We start from the raw sequence: 21,336 nt of genomic DNA on the forward strand, positions 1-21,336 counted from the left end.
TGAGTACTGTCATTATGTGTATCTAAAATATACCAATAAAACTTTTAAAATGTAAAGAAAAAATGGAGAAATAAGATATTTTCTGTAAATCAAGACTGAGAATGCGTGAGCCTGCCTTTTCAGTTGGTAAGGGGAATTCTAGCTGATATGAAGGTGCACTGGCTGCCAACTCAAATCCTTGCGAAAGAATAACATAGATAAAGTTAACTGCATGGGTCACTTTAGAGCTGTGCAAGCTGGTCTACAGAAAAAGGAAGTTGCCCAATAATCATCTGCCTAAGACTAGGAAGCATCATACTTCTCGCCCTCTCCACAAAGGTGTCCTTCCCGCATGCAGTGTCTATTGGATAAATTAATGAGGTGAAATCCTTTCACTATTTGAATTCTGCTTTTACAGAAACTCAGTATTATAGTGTTAGCTATCAACAGGGAATGCAAATTAAATCCACAGTAGGATACTCCTACATGCCCACTGGAATAGTTTCTGTTAAATGAATGGAAAAAATGTGTTGGTGAGGATTTTAATAAACTGAAACTCTTAATATTGGTCTCAGGGTAAAGTAATATAACCATTTGGGAAATTTATATCTTCTAGCTGCACAGCAAGATGACCGAGCAGATCCACTTGTGCATATCTTCCCAGCAGAAAGACATGTACCTACTTTAAAAATTATACCAGAAGATTTACACAAGAGTATTGATTTACAATAGCTGTATTTATTGTGAAAGCCAAGAAGTAGAAATGTATCCAAATGCCCATCAACAGGAGAATGTATAAGTAAAACGTGTTATATTCACGCAGTAAAATATGACTCAGCAATAAAAAGATACCAATAGGGGAGGAGAGATAGCTCAGTGGAATAAGTGCTTGCCTGACAAACGCAAGGTCCTGAGTTTAATCCCTGGTACCACAGAGAGAGAGAGAGAGAGAGAGAGAGAGAGAGAGAGAGAGAGAGAGAGAGAGAGAGACCAGTTATCTACCCATGCATGATGATACATGGTTAAATTTTAGAATTATGCTGAGCATAAAAATCCAGATGCAAATGAATATATATTGTAAGTTTCCATTTATACACAGTTCAAAAATAGATAAAACATCTTTTGTGCAAGTTTGAATTGTGGTTATCTCCAGGGGCTAGGAGTGTCTTCTACATCTTATTGGTAGTTTTATGGGGATGTGCATAAAACTTTGGATTATACAGTTGAAAAATGTTACTGTTCCTTAGGTTACATGTGTGCTCCACACTGTGGAAGATAATACAAAGTCTTTTTAAAAAATTGCAATTGTTGTGTCAGTGTTGTTAAATAAGAAATGTATAAAAATCAGTAATTGTGGAGGGCAGCTCAGCTACATTCGCATTCCTTGTGACTGCTGAAAGCCTTAAGGTATAAACATGTTAAATAATTTACTTTTGAGGTAAAAACCTAAACCTGAGTCTAATGATGAGTCTGTTGATTACTCTATTGGAGTTTAGTCAGTATTTATATATTTGACCTCGATTTGTATTTTTGAAGTCCAGAACAAGCTCAGGATAATTATTAACAACATGTACCAAATTGATTTTTTATTTCATGCTGGAGGACCAAAGCTAAATTATTAGTGAGGAAACTTTTGAGAAATGAAGTGCCAGTGTTTTATAGCCACTCTTTGGCCATAAAAAATAAATTAGATTTGTTCTTTGTGAAGAATGTGAGGCTGGCCACACACCAAGATGTTGCTACACAGAGAAAATAAACCAAACAGACAAAACCACTCCAGAACTGCTTTTATCCTCAAATTGAAGAATAAAGTATGAGACATGACCAGAATCAGAGACAGAGACAGAGAACAAAGGGGGAGAGATTTGAGTTTTTCTTGACCTTGTGCGAATCTGAACCTAGAAATGCTGTTTTTATCTGCATAATCACAAGCAGACCTCCCTAGGTTCTTTATCCAGTAAGTGTTTCTTACAGATACGCGGCAGCAGTCCACACACGTATTACACATGCGGCAGTGTGCTTAAGTTTGACAACCACTGCTCTTAGCCAGAGTTCAGCTTTCATGTATCCCTGCCTTCTGGCAGCTCAGGTTATTGATGTCCCTAGAACATTTTCATGAGAGCTCTGTCAGTGCTTTAGTAATAAAATCTTTTTGTCAGTGAATCAAGATTGGATTTGTCGGGCTGGTGAGATGGCTCAGTGGTCTAAAGCACTTACTTAGAACAAGCTTAGCAAAGCAAAGAGACCGCGGTTCAATCCCCCAGCACCACAGGCCAGCCATCCCCGCCCCCTGGTGGGCTGAGCTGGGCACACACAAATTAAAATAAAAAAAAAAAGAAGATTGGATTTGTCTTCAGTTGCAAAGAACAGTGAAAAATAGATGCAAATTATCTGGGAATTTAGGACAATGGAATATCTTACACAAGGAAGTCGGATTAGTGGGTCCTAAAGTCAGTGTTCAGATAAAAACTGATACAGTCCAGTAGTCCATAATAGTAGTGGGTTTTCCATAGGACTGGCAATGTCAGAAGTTGTTGACTTGAGCCTTTTACAGCTCAGCATATTGATATTGCTTTACTTTTTATACTTTGTTTTCATACTTTTCGGCTGGATAAGGTTAAGACCAAGATAAAGTAAGATCTATATAACAAGAAATTTAACTTTTGGATCTGATAAGGTCAGGCAAATGCCCTTAGGATTTATCCTGAAACCCTGTACCACAGTTTGTAGATCTTTTGTCAGTGTCAGCCATGTGGATGAGTCATGGCCATTGCTTGACCAATTTGCTCTCTGAAAGCCTGAGAGAATGTTTCTCTCTATGTGGCTCTCCTTAGGCACATTCTACATCATCAATCACTTTATTCTGTGGCCCTCCATAATCTCCTTGATCAGACAATTTGGGACACAACTGAGTTACATGATGTTATAGTACAGGTTCTCCTATGTCCTGAGTCCTCACTGACCTTGAAAGGCTAGGGCCACAGTGTTGGCTGTCCTTGCAGCCCTTCTTTTTCTCTAATTTTTGGTCTGCAAATTTAGGCTGTTAACCCTCCAGAAGAGAAGCTTATTATTATTACCCTACAACATAGGCAGTTGAGTTTAACCTCAGTATTTGTCTGAATATCAAACATCTTAGACATAACATTCATGCACCTACAATATTTAAATAACAATGAAATACCCTTCTGTGACAAAACTAAACAGAAAAAGGGGATACAAATGAAAGACCATTTTGTATCTGTATATTCAAAATAGTTAGGATAGATATACAGCTACTGTCTCTTAATTCAGTGAATAGAGAGATTTGTTCTAATAGTGTTTATGGACAGGATATCATGTCTGCATCTTGTACTGTGAATAACTGACCACTAAAGACGACAACAATATGCAATGTATTATTAAAACTGACCTACTAATCGGTTTTGAAATTGTCTCATTGCCATTTGTTTCCCAATAAAATTATTAAAAACAAAACAAAACAAAAAAAGATAAAAGCTGGAATTAGTAAAATAGAGAAAAATGAAAAGGATAAAAAACAAAAGCTGTGCACACCTGTAATCTCAGCACTTATGAGGCTAAGCAGGAGACTTGCCATGAGTTTCAGCTGGGCTACATAGTGAGACCCTGTTTCAATAAGCAAAACAAAACAAAAAACTAGAAATGACTCTTTGAGGTGATTGCAAGAACACAAACCCTTTGCAGGATTGATTTTTTTTTTCTTTCTTTATTCTTTTCTTTCTTTTGTGTGTGTGTGTGTGTGTGTGTGTGTGTGTGTGTGTGTGTGTGTGTCTCAGCCCACCCAAGGGGCGGGGCTGGCATGGAATGTGGTGCCCTGGATCAAACTGTGGTCCCTGCGCTCTGCCTAAGCTTGCCTAAGCAGGCACTTTAGACCACTGAGCTATCTCGTCAGCCCCAGGATTGATAGTTGTAAAGGGAATGAATATATATATCATATAAAGGATGAGGAAAGAAGTAATCACAGATATAAAGGATATTTTAAATAATACTATGTGAAAAAAAGAATACCATGTGAAAGTATATTTTTAGTAAATTTGAAAATCTAGAGACAATGGTTGATTTTTCAAGATCGATTGATCAAAGAAGTTAAAAAGGTATAAAGAGATACCATTTAAAACGGACTACATGATTCACAACTGCATTACACTGACCTTCAGAGAACAGATGAGCTCTGTGTTACTTAAACTGTGTTGGATCATATAAAAAGACAGAAAACGCCCCAGTCATTTTATGAATTATGATTTAACAGCAATAGAAATTACAGAAAATTCTGATCAATTGTCTTATACATATCAGATGCTAAAATAATAATGAATTCAGCAGTATATCAAATACTTATAAACTATTACAAACTATAATAATTCCGTATTGGAAAAATGTATCAAGATACTTTGAGTACTTTGACACTGAGTGAGTCAAAAGTCACTGCAGGATTTTGAATAGAGAAGAGGCACAATATGGCTGGCACTTGTAAAGGCTCCATCTACTAAGAGACTGGAAACTGGCCAAAAGGATTTAAAGACACAAATAAGGGAGTCTACTAGAAGGATATTGCAGAAATTTTGACAAGAGATGATACTGCCTTGGGGCAGGCTGGAGTTCACGAGAAGTTGTCAGATGTGGATATATTTTGAGATGTAGTTGACAAGATTTTCTGATGGATTGGTTGTGGGAAATAATATAGTCCAAGACGATTCCAAATAGCCAGGTGTGGTGGTGCACACCTGTAATCCCAGCACTCTGGGAGGCTGAGACAGGAGGATCACAAGTTCGAGTCTAGGCCAGGCAATTTAGTGACAGCATGACTGTGTCTCAAAAAATAAAAAGAGCTGGAGATGTAGCTCAGCTGGAAGGCTCTCCGTTTCATCCCCAGTACCACAAAACAAAGAAAACCTTCCAGTGTTTGTTTGTTTTGTACAGCCAAAAGGATGGAGTTGTTTGAGCTGCAATCTGATTGCAGATGTGGTATATCGGGAAGGTAACACCAGGAGTTTGGTTTGTGTTGAGCTTGGGAGAGTTACTAAGCTTCTGCGTGAGAACTGCCTTTGTGATTCTGTGAGTCTCACTACTGTATGGCTGAAAAAAAAAGAAGGACATTGCTTATCATAGAAAATAAAATCACACACTGCTATCGCTGTTAGTGGTCTGGCAGAGTCTGTGTGTGTGTGTGTGTGTGTGTGTGTGTGTGTTTCTGTATCTGTATTGCATCTACAACACATTTTTAGAAAACCGAGTCTCTGTTGTACATACATTGGAAGGGAGATTTAGGAGCTGGGGAGATAGCTCAGTGGAATAAGCGCTTCCCTGGACAGGAGATTTTTGGTGACGTTTCATCGAATGGCTCACTGTAGTAAGTGGAGCCGCTTGGGTTCCGCCGCTTGCACTCATTCCTTTCTGCATGTCCACTCCAGCCCTGATGCTTTAATCCGGAGGGTTCTGTTTCCTGTTGTAATTGCAGCCATCGTTATCCAGCCCTGTGGTTTGGCAGGCAGCCTGGCTGTCGTTGGGCTGAGACTTGTGGAAGAGCCGTGCTTAAAACAAGTGTCTCAAAGAATTATCTTCACCTCGGTCACTCAAGACTTGGCATTGACCCCAGGAGTCCTTGAGGTGGAGCGACAGTCCCTGTGACTGCTGCAAGGGTCTGTGGACACCAGGGACTGGAGGGGACTTGCCGTGGTTGTCTGTTCTTCCATAATAATAGGGTCAGATCAGCCCTGCTGTTGAGGTTTGCCCTTAGATTACACCTCAGAGTAGTCGGGTAAAGCAGCTTCCTATTCATGTCATACAAGACAGCGTGCAGCCTCAGTGCTTATCCCAGTGAGGTTTCACGTGTCAGCATTGTTGGGATCTTAGAAGGGTACAGTAATGTGGTGTGTGTGACACGCAGACACTGTCCTCCGCTGCCTCAGCCAGCACTCTGTCACCAGGCAATCCACCTCTCTGCATCACAGGGTCTGCTTGTTTCTGTCCAGCAGGAGAAAGACTGTCTGTAGATTCCTTTTGGGTCACATCAGCTTTTGCTGCCAAATAAGTTACAGGAGGATGTTTGTGTTGGAGAGTTTTGTATTTCAGAATTTGGGAGGGGCCAGGGAAATGGCTCAGTAGAATAAGTGCTTCCCTGGCAAGCGCAAGGGCCTGAGTTCAATCCCTGGTTCCACAAAAAAAAAAAAAAAAAAAAAAAAAGGATTTGGGATAAGGGGCTGCGCCCTCGTCACCTCGAGTGGGCTGCAGGAGCTGGCTTGCAGCCAGCGGTGCCCTCAGCACTTCGCAGTCTGTCACAGTGGAATACTTGCGCCACGGATGCAGGGAAGTGCTGCAGATCCTTTATCCCTGGAGCACAGGCATTAACCATCACGGCTGCTTTTCTCTGTATACCTGTGATGTGTTTTTATCAACATGGCGAACCAGCTTGTCTCGGCAATGTACAGCAAAAGGAAACCTTTTTCAGGGAAGCACAGAACGTCAGACTCAGTATGATCACTAGGGTGGCAATAAGAGAAGCTGGGAAAAGCAGGAGCTTTGAAGGCAGGTAGACCTGGATTCAAATTCTGCCTCATTTTCAGCGTGTCTGACCTGGGCAAATTGCTACCTTTCTCTAGCTTTCAGTTTTACCATTTGAGAATCAAGAATTGATAGCATGTTCCCTAAAATTATTATTATTATTATTATTATTATTATTATTATATATTTTTTTTTTGGCGGAACTGGGGATTGAACTCAGGCCCTTGCACCTGCCAGGGAAGTGCTTATTCCACTGAGCCATCTCCCCAGCACCCCCTAAAATTATTGTAAGAATTAAATTAGCTATATGAGAAGTGTGTAGCATAAATGCAGAAAATGTTTCCCTAAGCGTTTTTTTCTGGAGGTTTTTAATCTCTCTAAACCCGACCCCTATTCTGTAAAATTCCTAACGCGCGCACAGAGGATATCCTGCAGCCTGGCACTTGGGTGTTCTCAGGCTGCTTAAGCCTACAAGCTCACGACGCATGATGATCTAATGAACGTGTTGTACTTGAGGGGTAGGCAGGGTGGTACACAGCTGTGACCACAGCATGTGGGAGGCTGAGGCAGGATTGCAAGTTCAAGCCAGACCGGGCTACATTGGAAGGCCTGCCTCCAAGAAGGGGGAAAAAAAAAAAGGAGTAATATTTGAATTTTCCTGAGCATGTTCATGTAAAGTGCTACTTGTTTTTTGTTTTGGATTGTGTTTTCTCACAGTAGTGGAGATTGAACCCCAGGGCCTTCATATGGAGCCACATTCAACCTTTTTAAAAAAACTATATTTTGAAGGGCTGGTGAGATAGCTTATTGGACTAAGCAAGCCAAGCACAGTGGCCGGGGTTTGATCCCAGGCACCATGTGCCACGCAGGCTCACCCCCGGGCGCGCTGAGCCAGTAACCGAGTCTGGGCGTGGTGATGCACACCTGTAATCCCAGCGCTGGGGAGGCTGAAAACAGGAGGATCGCTACAAGCTCAAGCTGCATACTGAGACCCTGCATGCATAAACAAACAAACACACAGGGCTAGCCAAATAGCTCAGTGGAGTAAAGCGCATGCTGGAGGTTGGATCCCCAGGCCTGTTGTGCTGGCTCTGTCCCCGGGGTGTGCTGAGACAGCAATTGAGACTGGGTGTGGTGGCATATGCCTATAATCCCAGCACTTGGGAGGCTGTAAACAGGAGAATCTCTGCGAGTCCGATCTAGTAGTGAGACCCTGACCACCCTGTAGACCCTTCCCTAAAATACAAAACAATAAAAATAAGTAAATAAACAAACAAACACATTTTGAGAAAGGGTCGTCTTCAAGTATTAGTTTGCCAGGCTAGGCTCACACTTGCAAACCTCCTGCCTCAGCCTCCCAGAGTGTAACTGCTGCTTTCTCCTCCTTCCTTCCCCTCCCCTTGATTCCCCTTCCTCCTCTTCTCCCTTTCTGAGAAAACTTTGTTATTCACTTGATCAACATTTATTATCTTTATATATTAACGTATGAAGTGTTGGTTTAATGCAGCAGAATAATAGGTAAATGGATGAGGAACCTAGCTACTCAAAAGCAGGAAAATGGAGAGGCTTTTGTAGGATGAGAAATGATGGTAAAAAGAAGGAAGAGGGATCAAAGAGAATGGAGAGGAGGTTGTGCTGCTTAGAGCACAGGATAAAGTACGTTAGTTGGCAAACTGAGTGATCTTGGTTTTCCTTGACCCATCCTAGATCTCTCACTTTGCCTTCTGGGTAGGTGATTATGCACTGCCCAAGAGTGGACCATGTTAGCCCTGAGGAGCGTACATTTCCCAGGGTGGTGTATCAGTGATTCCTCATGCAGCTTGGGAGAGACTGGAGTGCTGTTACTAAGCTGGGCAGTTGGTAGAAACTGCACTGGTCCCAGCCAAACCAGAGTGTTCTTTAGTGAAGTCAGTATCGGGCCAAGACCACCCCAGGTGAAGCCAGGGAGGGAGTGGACAGAGTGAAGGAAGTGCTGGGCTCAGTGGCGTCTTGGAGAAATAGTTGAGGCAAGAAAGTGTGGCATTGAGGGAGGGGGAATACTTGGAGTGGGTGCCCTGCAGGGTCCCAGAGAAGAGTCATCCTGTTTCTATCTGAAGTCTGAGGAGTGGAACCCTTTTGAAAGAGTCCTCATTGGATATGATTATCTGCACCTAGAGGTCATACACTTAAAGAAAAGGGGCTTTTAACTCCTGTTACCTTAGAGTGACTTCCTTTGTGTCAGCCCTTGCATTTTATAGTCCTTTGACCAAAATCTAGTCCAGGTCTAATTTAAACCCAGATGTCGCTAATGTATATTTTATTCTAAGGTTACTGCTTATTAGTCAGATATAATGAGTGTAAGCACCCGGGCTTAAGGTACTGTGAATTTCTAGGTCAAGATGTAGAGCGCATTTGTCTTACGGTATTGAGACTAATAATATAGAAAATCATGAACAGAATTTGTTTCTTCCATGGAAAGTGAGATTCTTTGGGTAGTCAACAGAAAAGTGAAACAAATGGATACTTTGAATTCTTAGTGATTTATAGTTGGCTGTTTTCCCTCTATTGCTTCATTATGAAAAGTTTCCAACATACAAAAGAATTGAAAGGATTATACCCACTAACTAGCTAAAGTCTACAGTTAACATTTTACCATATTTGTTTCATTGCATACCTGTTTACTCATCCCTCCATCCATCCATCCATTCATCTTTAAATGCATTGCAAGTAAGTTGATAGGCAGTTTTTCTAAGAGGTTCCCCCCCATGTTATAATTAATGTATTATCATGTTTTGTCCAGATGTTTTCAGCTGATCTTTTCTTCTAGAAATCCAAGGTTGCCAATAATCACTGTCAAACTTAAATTATTTTTTAAAAAGCCTGGTAAATAGTGTAAAACCTTATTAGTGCCCTCTTTCACAGCTGCTTTATAATCTAGACAATTCTAATTTAAGTTTTTTTTTTTTTTTTCTGAACCAGGGATTGAACTCAGGCCCTTGTGCTTGCCAGGCAAGTGCTTATTCTACTGAACCATCTCTCCAGCCCCTTTAAAAATCATTGAAAATAATTCACAAATATTTTTAATACTGGGCTGGGAAGATAGCTCAGCAGTCTAAGCGCCTGCCTGGCAAGTGTAAGGTCCTGGATTCAGTCCCCAGTACTGCAAGCTGTGCCAGCTCCATAGGCCGGGCATGCTGAGCCAGCCCCCGAAACCGGGTACGGTGGCACACGCCTGTAACCCCAGAGCTGGGGAGGCTGAGACAAAAGGATCACTACAAGTCCAAACTGTGTAGCAAGACCCCATGCCAAATAATAATAATTTTTAAAAGATTTAAAAAATGTTTTTAAAAAATATGTTTAATACATTTTACAAACTCCTAAGTATTTGTTTATGTTGTTTTCAGAGTAGAAAGATCTACAGACCAAGTCATCAAGCCTGTCAACGTGGGAGCTCTGTCCAAATGGGTTGGGAAGATACCTCCAGATGTTCTCCAAGACATGGCTGTGATTGCGCCCATGCTTGCCAAACTCGGATATGACCCGTATGCCAATCCACCTAACTACGGAAAACCTGACCCCAAAATCCTTGAGAACACCAGAAGAGTAAGTGAGATTTTTTAAAATGATTGTGAAAATTAGATATGGCTTGAACTGATTTTTTTTTCTTCAATTTTTATGGTCAGAAAATTATTTTAAGTTAGACTAATTCTGTCTGTACAATCTTTGTGTATAATTCTTTTTTTGGTACCGGGACTCAAATGCAGGACTTTGCATTTGCCACGTAGGCACTTGTGCCCAGGAACTAATTCCCAACTGTGAACAGCCACTTGAATTTTAAACCTGTGTTTAAAACCTTGCATATTTTCCAGATGCCCAGAGGCCAGCAGTAGCTACTTGAGAAGAATGACCCAACACATACACTGTCCTGGCCTCTGATGGAGCGGGAGTTGCCATTAAAGCGAAACTAATGTCTTTCTTTTAATATGTTAAGCTCATGTCTTTTCAAACTATTGTCGTGGAAGTGCTGCAGCCCCAATGAGTTCATCTGAATAAGTTCTCTGTGGGGGTACCCTCTCTCAAATCAGACCCTCATACATTCTTTAATTTTTTTATTGTAGTAAGAAGTGCGTAACAAACACTGTACATATATAATATAAATACCTAACATTACCGTCATATCAGTGTTAGTGCACAGTTGAGCAGCAGTAAGTACATTCACATCGTTGTTGTGCACCTGTCACCACCCTCAGTCACTACAACTTCTTTCATGTGCCCAAGTCAACCTCCCGTCCCCACTGGCCTTGTGAATCCATGCCATCCGCCCCACCCCTCGCAGCCAGTCTTACTTCCTGTTTCTCTATATAGTTTGTTGTGTTTTTTTAAATAAAAATTCAAACAAGACAGCCATTTACCTAAATTCAGTGTTAAGCTATTTGATTTCCAAACTAAAATGCCTTGGCTTTCTCTGATACTCATTTGTACCAGTGTCCTTCAATCCCCACAACCTAGGTCATCTGCTTTTCTTTTCATACTTTCAGTTGACAAACTTAGATGGATTTATTGAATGAGATTAATTTTGTGGATTCCTTTCTCTTAGGATTATGTTCACTTCCCTTTTTCAGTTCACTATTTGTGGCAGTGCGTACAGGAAGAGCTGTCCCTTTGCAGATGATCACAGGAAGGCAAACATTTTCTATTTTAGTAATATTTTTATACTTTTCATATATACTATACATTATGTTATAAATACACACAGTGGTTTCTTGTCATTTGAAATATATTGAAAATTGCTTTATTGTTACCATATATTCACTTGAAAAAATGTATTGTGCAGTTAATACGGAATTCCACAAATATGAATTAGGTCAAGTTGTGTCAGAGCGTTGTTCAGTCTTCTCTTTATGCATTTTAGGAAAAGTTGCATGAATGTACCTTTTACCTTTCATTTCTATCAGTTTTGCTCCATGTGTTTTGAATATATATTATTAGGAACGTACTCACTTAGATCTTGTCAGAGAATGAACTTCTATCTTTGCGGACTCTTTGCCTCCGAGTTGCTGCCTGCCTTGTCTGGCACAGGTAGAGCCAGCACAGTGGTGTTCTGTGGCTGCGTAGACCTGCTTCAGGTTTCCCAACCGTTCAATTTTAACCTGGCTTTGTGTTTAAAGTGTGTTACTTCTAAACAGGTAACACTGGTATTATTTATCCCTTTTACATTCTCTGCATTTTAAATGGAATATTTAATCCATGGTTAGTGTAATGATTCATCCGATTGGCTTAAAATGTAATCCAACTACTTCCCCCCCTCCCCCTCTGAATGCCTTCAAGGCATGACTGGCTGGCTTGTGTTGTGGGGATCGAACCACAGCAACCTGAGCCTGACTGCTTTGTTGAAGCAGCCACTTAAAACTGAGCTAAGGGGCAGGCCCCCCCCAACTACTTTTTTTTTTCCTATATTTTAGGGAAGTGTCTACAGGGTGTTCAGGGTCTCACTACTAGATCGGACTCATAGTGATCTGCCTGTTTACAGCCTCCCAAGAGCTGGGATGACAGGTGCATGCCACCACGCCCAGTCTCAGTTGCCATCTCAGCATGGGGGTGGGACTGGCAGGGCAGTCCCGGGGATCAAACCCCCAGCCCTTGTGCCCGCTTGCAGGTGCTTTAATCCGCTGAGCTATGGCCAGCCCTCCAACTGCTTGGTTTTTATTTGGACAAATGTCTTTGCTCTTTTTTCTTTTCTTGCCTTGGTTGAATTAATACTTTTAGTATTTAATTTCATCTCCTATTAGTTGTTATTTTTTAACTGTATCTATTAGATCAAGGACCATGTTATGATTTGTATCTAGATGTCCCCCCAGAGCCTCAGGAAGTCGTGGGGCAGGCTTTCAGAGTTCAAGATGATTCCTGACCCGATCCTGGGGTTATGGGTGTAAGGTTACAGCCCCCGGGGCACGTAGCCTGCACACAGTTTAAGGAGGCTCCCGCTCTTCCTCCCTTGCTGCTTTTGCTATTTTTTGCCTCCATATGAATTATTGCCCTCTGTCATATGGAACTCTGCCTTGCAGCCAGCCGAGCATAAATTGAAATCTCCACAAACTGTGAGCTAAATAAACCTTTGCTTCCTTAATTCTGAGTGTCAGGTATTTTGTCTCAGCAACGAGAGAAAAGTAACTGATACAGGTCACAAAGCTTTTCTGTAAAAAAACTGCATACTAGAGATTTTGTGCTTTGTGGATGGTAAATAACCTCTTTCTTAAAGATCCAGATGTTTTTTATTTATTTATTTTTTTGTATTTGGTACAGGGTCTACAGGGTCTCACTGCATAGATCTGACTCGTAGTGATCCGCCTGTGTTCAGCCTCCCAAGCGCCAGGATTATAGGCACACGCCACCATGCCCAGTCTCGGTCACTGTCACAGCATGCCTGCGGGTGGAGCCGGCAGGGCACGGGGATTAAACCCCAGCCGCTGCGCTCTGCCTAAGCAGGCGCTTTAGTCCACTGAACTATCTGGCCGGCTCAAGATCCGATTTTTATGTGGTATTATTTTTTTTTCACCGCATAAACTTACTTTAGCATGTCTCGCTAATGAGGGGCTTGCTGCTGTTAATTCTTTTTGTTTTGTTTTAGCTGCAAACATTTGTTTCTTCATTATTTCAGAGGATTTGTGCAGGATATAAAGTTCTAGGTAAACAAGAGTTTTGTTTTTTGTATTGTTTGATTTTTGCTTTCAGCATTTGATATTTTATTGGCCCATAAATGTCATAGTTGCTTTGTTCTCTCTGCTGTAAAATTTTCCTTTTATATTTGATGTTCAGCAATTTAACAGTAACGTACAAAACTGGCTGACTTTCCTCTGCTGTCTGCAGTCTGTTCCTCAGGTCTGATTAGTTTTTGATGAGCCTATCTCCAGAGTCACTCGTCCTTTCTTCTGCGTCCAGTGTGCTGTTAAACCTGGCCAGTGTCGCCTTCCTCTTGGATCATTATTTTCTACTTCTTAACTTTTCATTGCTCTACCAGAGTCCTCCATTTCTTCACTGATTCTAATTTCTTTCTAAATTGTTAAGTCTTTCTAAATCCTTAGTTATCATAGCTATTTTATAGTCTTTATCCAAAGTGTCTAATGACATTTTTTCCCCTTAATTATGAGTTGTTCCATGGGCTTCTTCACATGTCTTAAAAGTTTTGTTTCCTTACTGGACCTCTTGTATAAAGCTACTGTGGCAGATGGACTGCATAATATTTTGTTGCTGTATTTCCCCAGCAAGAACGTGTCCGTTCCTCCTTTGAGAGCTAGGGCGATCAGTCGGATCTCGCAGTGAGCTGAGCAGGACCCAGTAGTGACTTTAATTTCATTTCACCCCCTGGATTCAACTGAGATTACAGAGCTTTGACTTAGATTTCTGTGTACTGTAGATAAGGGTCTACTTTCTTTGATTTTATGAAAAAGTCAGCTGGGAGGAGGTTGGATTGATGATGGTCACATTAATTTACTTCACCTCTGGAACACAGCTGCAGCAAGGCTGGGGCCTAGGGGCCATGTAAGATGGGCTCTGTGTGCTTTCAAGCCCTGGTCCCACCGCCACAGCTCCTCAGAGCTCCGTGCGGTCAGGCCGAGGGTTATTTTCACTCATGGGGCTCTTCTGTGCCCTAATCCATTGTAGCTGCCTGTGCTGTCCCTGTAGCTTTGCTTGTTTCTGTTATCTCAGCGCAGTCTTTTTGCTAGCCATCCTACCTTTTCTGCTGTCTGTACCCACACTGGGCAGCTGTTTCAGGGTAGAAAGATGCTTTTGCTCACCTTGTTAGGAAGAAATCATATTTCCCTGGGGTTTCATTCATGGAGACCTCTTCACTACTCTTAGATAGCATGAAAGAAAAATATACAGTTTAGTTTATCAGATTTTTTTTTGTTTTGATGAGAACAGTGGTCTTTTAATCTAACCTTACCTATTTTTTCCCTAGTAATTGTACATTTATTGGGATTATGTACTCATTACACGTTTTTCTTTTAAAAAAACAAAACAAAACTGGGGGCCAGGGAGATGACTCAGTAGAATAAATGCTTGCCTGGCAAGTGCAAGGGCCTGAGTTCAATCCCCAGTTCTGCCAAAAAAAAAAAAAAAACTATTTTCAGTTTGTCTAAATGCTAACACATTGATCAATCTAATGTACTGCAGAAATGCTCCCCTGATTACTTCATGTGTTTGCTTGCTTATTATATTAGAACATGAAAAGTTAATTATTTACCAATAAAATAACAGCTCAGACTTGTAGTGATCCTCCTGTTTTTAGCCTCTGCAGCACTGGAATTACAGGCTTGTGCCACAACACCTGGTCTTGGGAGCTGGTGTGGCTTGTGGTGCTGGGGATCACACTCCGGTCCCTGCATTTACCTAAGCAGGCGCTTAGTCTGCTGAGCTATCCACCGGCCCCATTTGTATCTTTTTAAAAAGTCTCTTATTTATTCTTTGGTCTTTGTTATTGTATTAATTTTGGTTTGGGTTCTTTTCTAGTTTATTCAGGTGCATTGTTAGTTTAATTATTTGAAATGTTTCAACTTTTAAAATTAGGCTTTTAATTATTTTAGGCATTTTCCTTCTTAGTACTACATTGGCTGTATCCTTTCAGCTTCAATATGTTATAATTTCATTTTCATCTAAAGTAGAATTTTAATTTCAAGAAATTTTTAAATTTTCTTTTTGACTTCTTTATTGACCTATTGGTTGTTCAAGAGAATGTTGTTGAAGTTCCTTTTGTTAATATACTGAATTGTGGTCAGAAAAGATGTATGTACTAATTTCAGGTTTGTTTCTTTTTTTTAATGTATCCAGGCTTGTGTCATGGCCTAATACATAAACTGACCTGGAAAATGTTTCATGTGCCTATCCAAAGAATATATATTCTATAGCTGTTTGATGAAATGGTCTATAAGTATCTGCTAGGTCCACCTGGACCATAGCGGTGATCGCGAGCCTTTAGAACTATCCATGGTAGCAAACAGCCACTACGCCATTCAGGCCATACGGTTGGCACCACAGTGCTAGAGTAATGTTTCTTGTTATTTTTATTGATGAGAGGAGCCTTGGGAAGATCTGCCCATTGACAAAAGTGCAGTGTTGAGGTTCCCAGCTATTATTATACTACAATCTATTTCTCCCTTAGAAAATAATATTTGCTTGATATCTATAATTGTGTCCTCAGGCATTGGGTGCATATGTATTTATGATTGTTATTTCTTCTTGTTGAATTGATCCCTTTATCATCATATGGTAACTTTCTTTGTCTTTTTATGGTCTTTCATTTGCATCTACTTTCTCAATAAGTATAGCTATTCTTACTTGTAGTTGACTTCCACTTGCATGATGGGAAAATATTTCATTCCCTCCACTTTTTTGCTATTAATTTTAATGAAAAAGAAATAGCAATGAGACAGTTTCAAAACAGGTTTGTGGGACAGTTACAGTAATTAATACGTTAGGTGTGCTGATATTCAGTGCATATGTATTTACAATTGTCGCTTAGTGCGTTGTTCCCTTTGACAATATTTAGTGGTGTTTTTCTCGCAATATAGATAGATGAATGGATGGATAGAGAAATCTATCTATCTATCTTGTGTCTTGATGCAATTTGCCAGTCTTTTTATTGGAGAATTAAGACTATTAAGACTATTCTCGTGATGCTTGAGACTATTTATATTAAGTAGCATCATTGAAAAGTATGTAGTAATTACTGTCATTTTATTGTTTTCTAGTGTCTGACTCATGTCTGATGTTTATTCTTGTACTTACCCAGTGAGCTTTTTTTCTTTCTCCTGGACCTGCGGAAACTGTATTTAGTGCTCCACATAAGTACATTCTTCTCTGCTGCCTCGGTGGTCTTTAGTTTCTCCTCATCTTGGAAGGTCTTCATTTCTCATTCAATTTTGAAAGGTAGCCTTGCCAGTTATAATAATCTAGGTTGGCAGTTACTACTATCGGAATGTTCTGGTACATCCGCCTCAAGCCTACTGTTCTTTCTGTTGACTCATCTTACATGCTGCTGAGACCTTCAATTAAATCTTTTTACTAACTGAAGGTTTTATTTCCACCATTTCTGTTTGTTTGTTTTTCATAATCTCTGCCTCTTTATCAAAGTGGTTTTGTGTATACTATATTGTCTTCTTCAATTTATGCGGCTGCTTGTTTCTGTCTTTTTATCTCATTGATCGTTTTAACTATCAGTTTTTTAAAAATGTTTGGAATTTCTTCCATTTCAGTGTTCTGTGGGATAAGTTAGGAAGGCAGTTATAAACTTTTAGGGGCATCTTGTTCCCCTGTTTTCTCGTGATTCTTATGTTTTGTGTTCAAGTTTGCAGGTCGGTTGGCATGGATGTCTCTACCACTGTTGCGTGAGGGCTTTCAGATAAGTGTGTTCTCTTTGTGATGCGTCGTGGCTGTGTCTCTGCATCAGAGCGCCCACTCAGCCTCTTCCAAGGCTGTGCTTCAACCCCTAGCGCTGCTTTGTGGAGTAATGAAAAACTACCCTACCAACATCTAAATAACCAACCACTTAACATATAATTTAAAACTTGTTTAAAAGGTCCTCTACTATTTCACTAACCCAGGGGGAAAGAAAGTAGTAATTTAGAGTAGGCTAGGGGAAAAACAGAAACAGAAAGAAGTAGACTTTAATGATAATATTTATATGTAAGAAAAGCAAAGGTGGAGATTTAAGAGGGCCTGAGAACAGGGAAAGCAAGAGGAGGGGAGCGTGGATACTGAAAGCTGAGAGAAGGCACAGGAGGACTGAATCCCAGTAATGGACTAGTGGAGACACCCAGGAGCCGACCCTTGGTGCAGGAGAACGGGAGAGAACGAGGGGAAACACTTCCGAAGCAAAGGCAGCGAGTAGCACCAGATACGCCTGCACACGTGTGTGCAGCCACACGGGCAATTGTTCACTCCAGACTTCTGTTGTGGGGTGCGCCTGATTAAAGGAGGCCTGTAAATCCAGAGTTTTTTCCACCGCTGTCCATATAGTGAAGCCACCTGTGTGGAGCTAGAGCTCCGCCCCTCTGTGGTGACAGATGTGTATCCCACAGGTCACCCAGTGGCTGGTTTAGCCAACTCCATCTCCTCTGTCTGTGGGAATGAGGCACTAGAACAACCCAGACTGCCTGCCAGAGAGCCCACTGGCGTGGTCTTGTGCAGCGGTGACATGGCCAGGGCACTGCACTTGGCAGCCTGTGCCAGGGACGCCTGGTGGCTATGTTGCACTAAAACTTTCCTCTGAGTGCCTCCTGGGAGAGCGGAGGAGGTGCATGTGCAGGCTGTGTACTGAGGGAGAGTTGGGGCGCACAGCCTTCCACTGGTGACAGACGCAGCCCTCCCACTGCAGAGCCTGCAGGCCGCACTCTTCCTGCCCGGGTATTCCAGCAGGTACTTTGTGCCTCCTGCCCTTTCCTCCCCACCCGGCTGAATGTGCTCTGCAATGATGGGTTTCACTCTGTTGCATTCTGGGGTTCAGAGTCATGCCCAGGATCTGAGGTCTTTCCACTGTGGTGATTTTAGTTTTCTTGTGTCACAGACTCCATTCTCCTGGGTCCAAACTGACTAAAGGCTGTGGCCCTGCGCCTTCCTGCAGAAAAACGGCTGACCCGTCCTGGAGATAGATACAAAAAAGTGAGGGTGTTTTCTGATTACCACTGTGTCCTGCCATAGCTGAACCTAGGCCTCCTTTCTGCGCAGGCTGTGTCTCTGGCCTGTAGCAGAGGTGGCACTCAGGGCTGTGCTGGCGCTTTCTTTTCCCCTCTGCCACTGAGCAGCCGTTCACTCAGTGCTCCTGTGCTGATCTTTCTGGATACCAGAACTTCTGGGTTTCACTTGGTTGTCCCCTCACTCAAGTTGCAGCCCAGGATTTCCGTGGTTCCCCGTCTCCTCACAGAGCCCCCCGTCTGCTTCTTTTCGAGCATCTTCCAAACCCAGAAGTATTTTAAGTCATTGGAAAACATACTGACGAAACTTCTTGCTTTAATGAACCTGATATCTAAAGGAATGTCAGAAAGGAGGTAATAATCCTAGTAGATAAGTCATTATACATTCTGAGTAAAGATAAGAAGGTTTACAGCTGGATGCCTGGGGTTGAGCTGTGCAATGCAGAAGAGACAGTCTATAGAAAGGCCCTGCACAGAAGGGCTGTGTGAGGCGTGGCGCTGTGGTTTGTTCATGTGGTGGCTGACGCGGACGCAGAGACAAAAGTCTCATTTCTCACTGTGGATCAGTGACCATAGCTGGACAGCCTCTCTAGTCTCTTTGACCATGAAGATCCCTATCACTTAGCTGTAGTCCTTTGTACCCTGTTCATCTCCTTCTTCAGCTCTTAGACAGGTTTTTTTTTCATTTGATAATAAAATTTTATTTTTTCCAAATGTACACCTGGTTAAGCTATTCATCATGCATCTTCACCAGCGGCAGGGGCATCTCCACCCTTGGTGTTTCTGGTATAAATAACTTGAGCTCTGTGCTCTGAGACCAACTTGGTAAGTGCTTTACTAAGGAGCTCCTGAAGGGCTGCTCTGGCCAGTGACCCCCGGATCTTCAGTCTCTCAGAGCCCACAGCAGGCGTTATGAGTTTATAGCTGGGAACTTCCTTACAGAGTTTGTCCTAAGTAGCTTTATCAAACAGAATCAAGTTGTTGAGCTTGTCCTGAACTTTGCCTTTGGACCACTTCTTCTTTTTGGCCTTGCCCCCAGATTTGTTCACTGGGTGTCTTTCTTGGCTGACTTTCTGACATCTTTCTTCTTCTTATTGTCTTTGGGCGGCATCACAGAGCCCAGAGAGCAGCGGCTACCACTACAGGCCCATCAAGATATCGGACAGAAAGCTCTTAGACAGTTTTTGAAAAAAACCTCTAACATCTTTTAAGTAAATGATCTTTCATATCAGCTAGAGGTGGTTTCTCCTGCGGGGTTCAGTCCCCAGTACCACAAACAGAACAAAGCGAGCAAGGACAACCACATGTGTTACCTAGACGTTAGTATACAGAATATATAAAGAACTCTAAAATAAGAATTGACATCACTCATTCAGGGACTAAGCTATCTTTGTGTAAATTATCATTTAAAAAAAAATTCCTTTTGCATCAGGTAATTCATGGTGGATCAAAGCCATTCAGCCAGGCAGAGACAAATACAAAATAAGCAACACAAAAAAACCATACAACCACAATGAGATACTATTTCATACCTACTAGAATACCTATGATAATAATTTTAAAAATAGGGAAACCACAATGGTAGCACTTACAACAATTAAGCATAGAATCACCATTTGGTTCAGTAGTTCCACTTCTAGCTGTAAGCACAGAGTTGAAAGGTGGCACCAACCCAAGTGCCCATCCCCAGATGAGTGGGTAAGCAAAATGTGTATCCCGGCCAGATACTGTTCAGCCCTAAGAAAGGAACGGAGTATGAAAGGGTCCCATTTACTTGTTTCTTCTTTTAAGAAGATGAAATCGGTTTTTTATTTCTTGCCCCTCTATCAAGGATTGAAGGACAAGGATTGTCTTTCCCTCAAGGCCTCTGATGATGGCCTGAGTGTAGCTTAGAAGTGGACGCTGGAGATGCTGGGCTCCTGCACCCTGGGGAGATGAGTCCAGCGCAGGGTGGACACTCGCCATTAGCTGTGGGTCGGTGTAGTGATTGCCACAAAGACAAGGTGTTGACAGTGCTTGCGAGCAGAGGTACAGCGCTTGCTCACTGCTGAAGGCCGTGTTGAGAGCAGAAGCAAACACTCCCCAGGGTGAGGAAAGTGGTGGAGGGGGAGTGGGCCTGGAGGGGAAGTGGCCTGCAGAAAGAGACCAATGAATCCGCTGCCAGCTCTCCGCACGCGCTGTGGCTGCACTGGCTGCTGCCGTTCCTTTTCATGGAGATTGCTTACCGTTCTTACCTGGTGTGTGTCCTGTGGTCCAACGGCAGTTTACTTTTTCAGTTCAACTTATTTTTAAGTGATTCCCAAAATCATATTGATGGGGTACATGTGATGTTCAAATACATATGTGTATCCTGAATCATTTCAGTCAGGCTAAATATATCCATAACCTCCACCATCCATCATTTCTCAGTGGTGAAAACATCTAGAATCTTCTCTTCTAGCTTTTTAAATACACAGTTACCTCTCTCCACAGGAGCTCACCAGAACTGCAGTTTAGTAGCCACCGATCCCCCTTCCCAGCTGCCCTCCCGTTTCCGCCCCCTGCCTCTGGCCACCAACCTCTACAGGCGCGCAGCAGCTGCCTTTCCCAGCCTGGAGGATTCCCCTTAGCACACCGCTCTGTATTTCCGTCCCAGGTTCGCAGGTGACAGGGTCTGTTCTCCACATTCCCCCGTCTCATCATCCGCTGCTTCCGTTGGCTGGCTGGCGTCAGCAGTGCCGCGTTAGCCCAGGAGTGGAGATGTCTGTGTACCACATTGCTTTTGTTTTCTTTGGAGCCCAGGCGTGGGGCTGCTGGCTCATAGTTATGTTTTTACATTTTTGAGAAAGCTTCATACCAGCTGGGCTAATTTACATTCCCACTAACAGTGTTTGAGGGCCTCCTCGTTGGTCCTCCTTGGCTCTCGTCTCTGTAGTCCTTATGGTAACAGCCATTCTGCCGGAATGAGCTAATGGTTTTCTTGTTGCTTTTTTTTTTCCCTAAAATTTTGCTTAGTATATGTGTGTAGTACACAATGAGCAACCTCCTCGCAGTAGCTGGTCCATGCGCGCTATGTAGCTAGATTCTTTGTCCTCCCCTCTCCCCTCCCCTTCCCTCCATCTCTGCATTTGATTTTCATTTCCTCGATGATAAATAATGTTGAGGTTTTTGTTAGTTTTTTTTTTTTTTT

General features: G+C 42.1%; 1 protein-coding gene across 7 annotated transcripts in view; it reads left to right on the forward strand.

The window, feature by feature from the left end:
* Positions 1-21,336, forward strand: part of Tpst1 (tyrosylprotein sulfotransferase 1) — a 120,176-nt gene that overhangs the window by 67,135 nt on the left and 31,705 nt on the right. For 6 of the 7 annotated variants that reach the window (XR_002820953.1, XR_002820954.1, XM_023714498.1 and 3 more), the window contains exon 3: positions 9,882-10,080. Coding sequence is in view for 5 of the 7 variants with exons in the window: in XM_023714498.1 (XP_023570266.1) it covers positions 9,882-10,080 (199 nt within the window). In the remaining 2 variants the exon portion in view is untranslated. Of the gene's footprint in view, positions 1-9,881; positions 10,081-10,346; positions 10,434-21,336 lie in introns of those variants that run through there. The other variant, XM_023714499.1, reaches the window with a different exon arrangement.

This window comes from Octodon degus, unplaced genomic scaffold (assembly GCF_000260255.1).
Source record: "Octodon degus isolate 3935 unplaced genomic scaffold, OctDeg1.0 scaffold00035, whole genome shotgun sequence".
Taxonomy (NCBI): Eukaryota; Metazoa; Chordata; class Mammalia; order Rodentia; family Octodontidae; genus Octodon; species Octodon degus.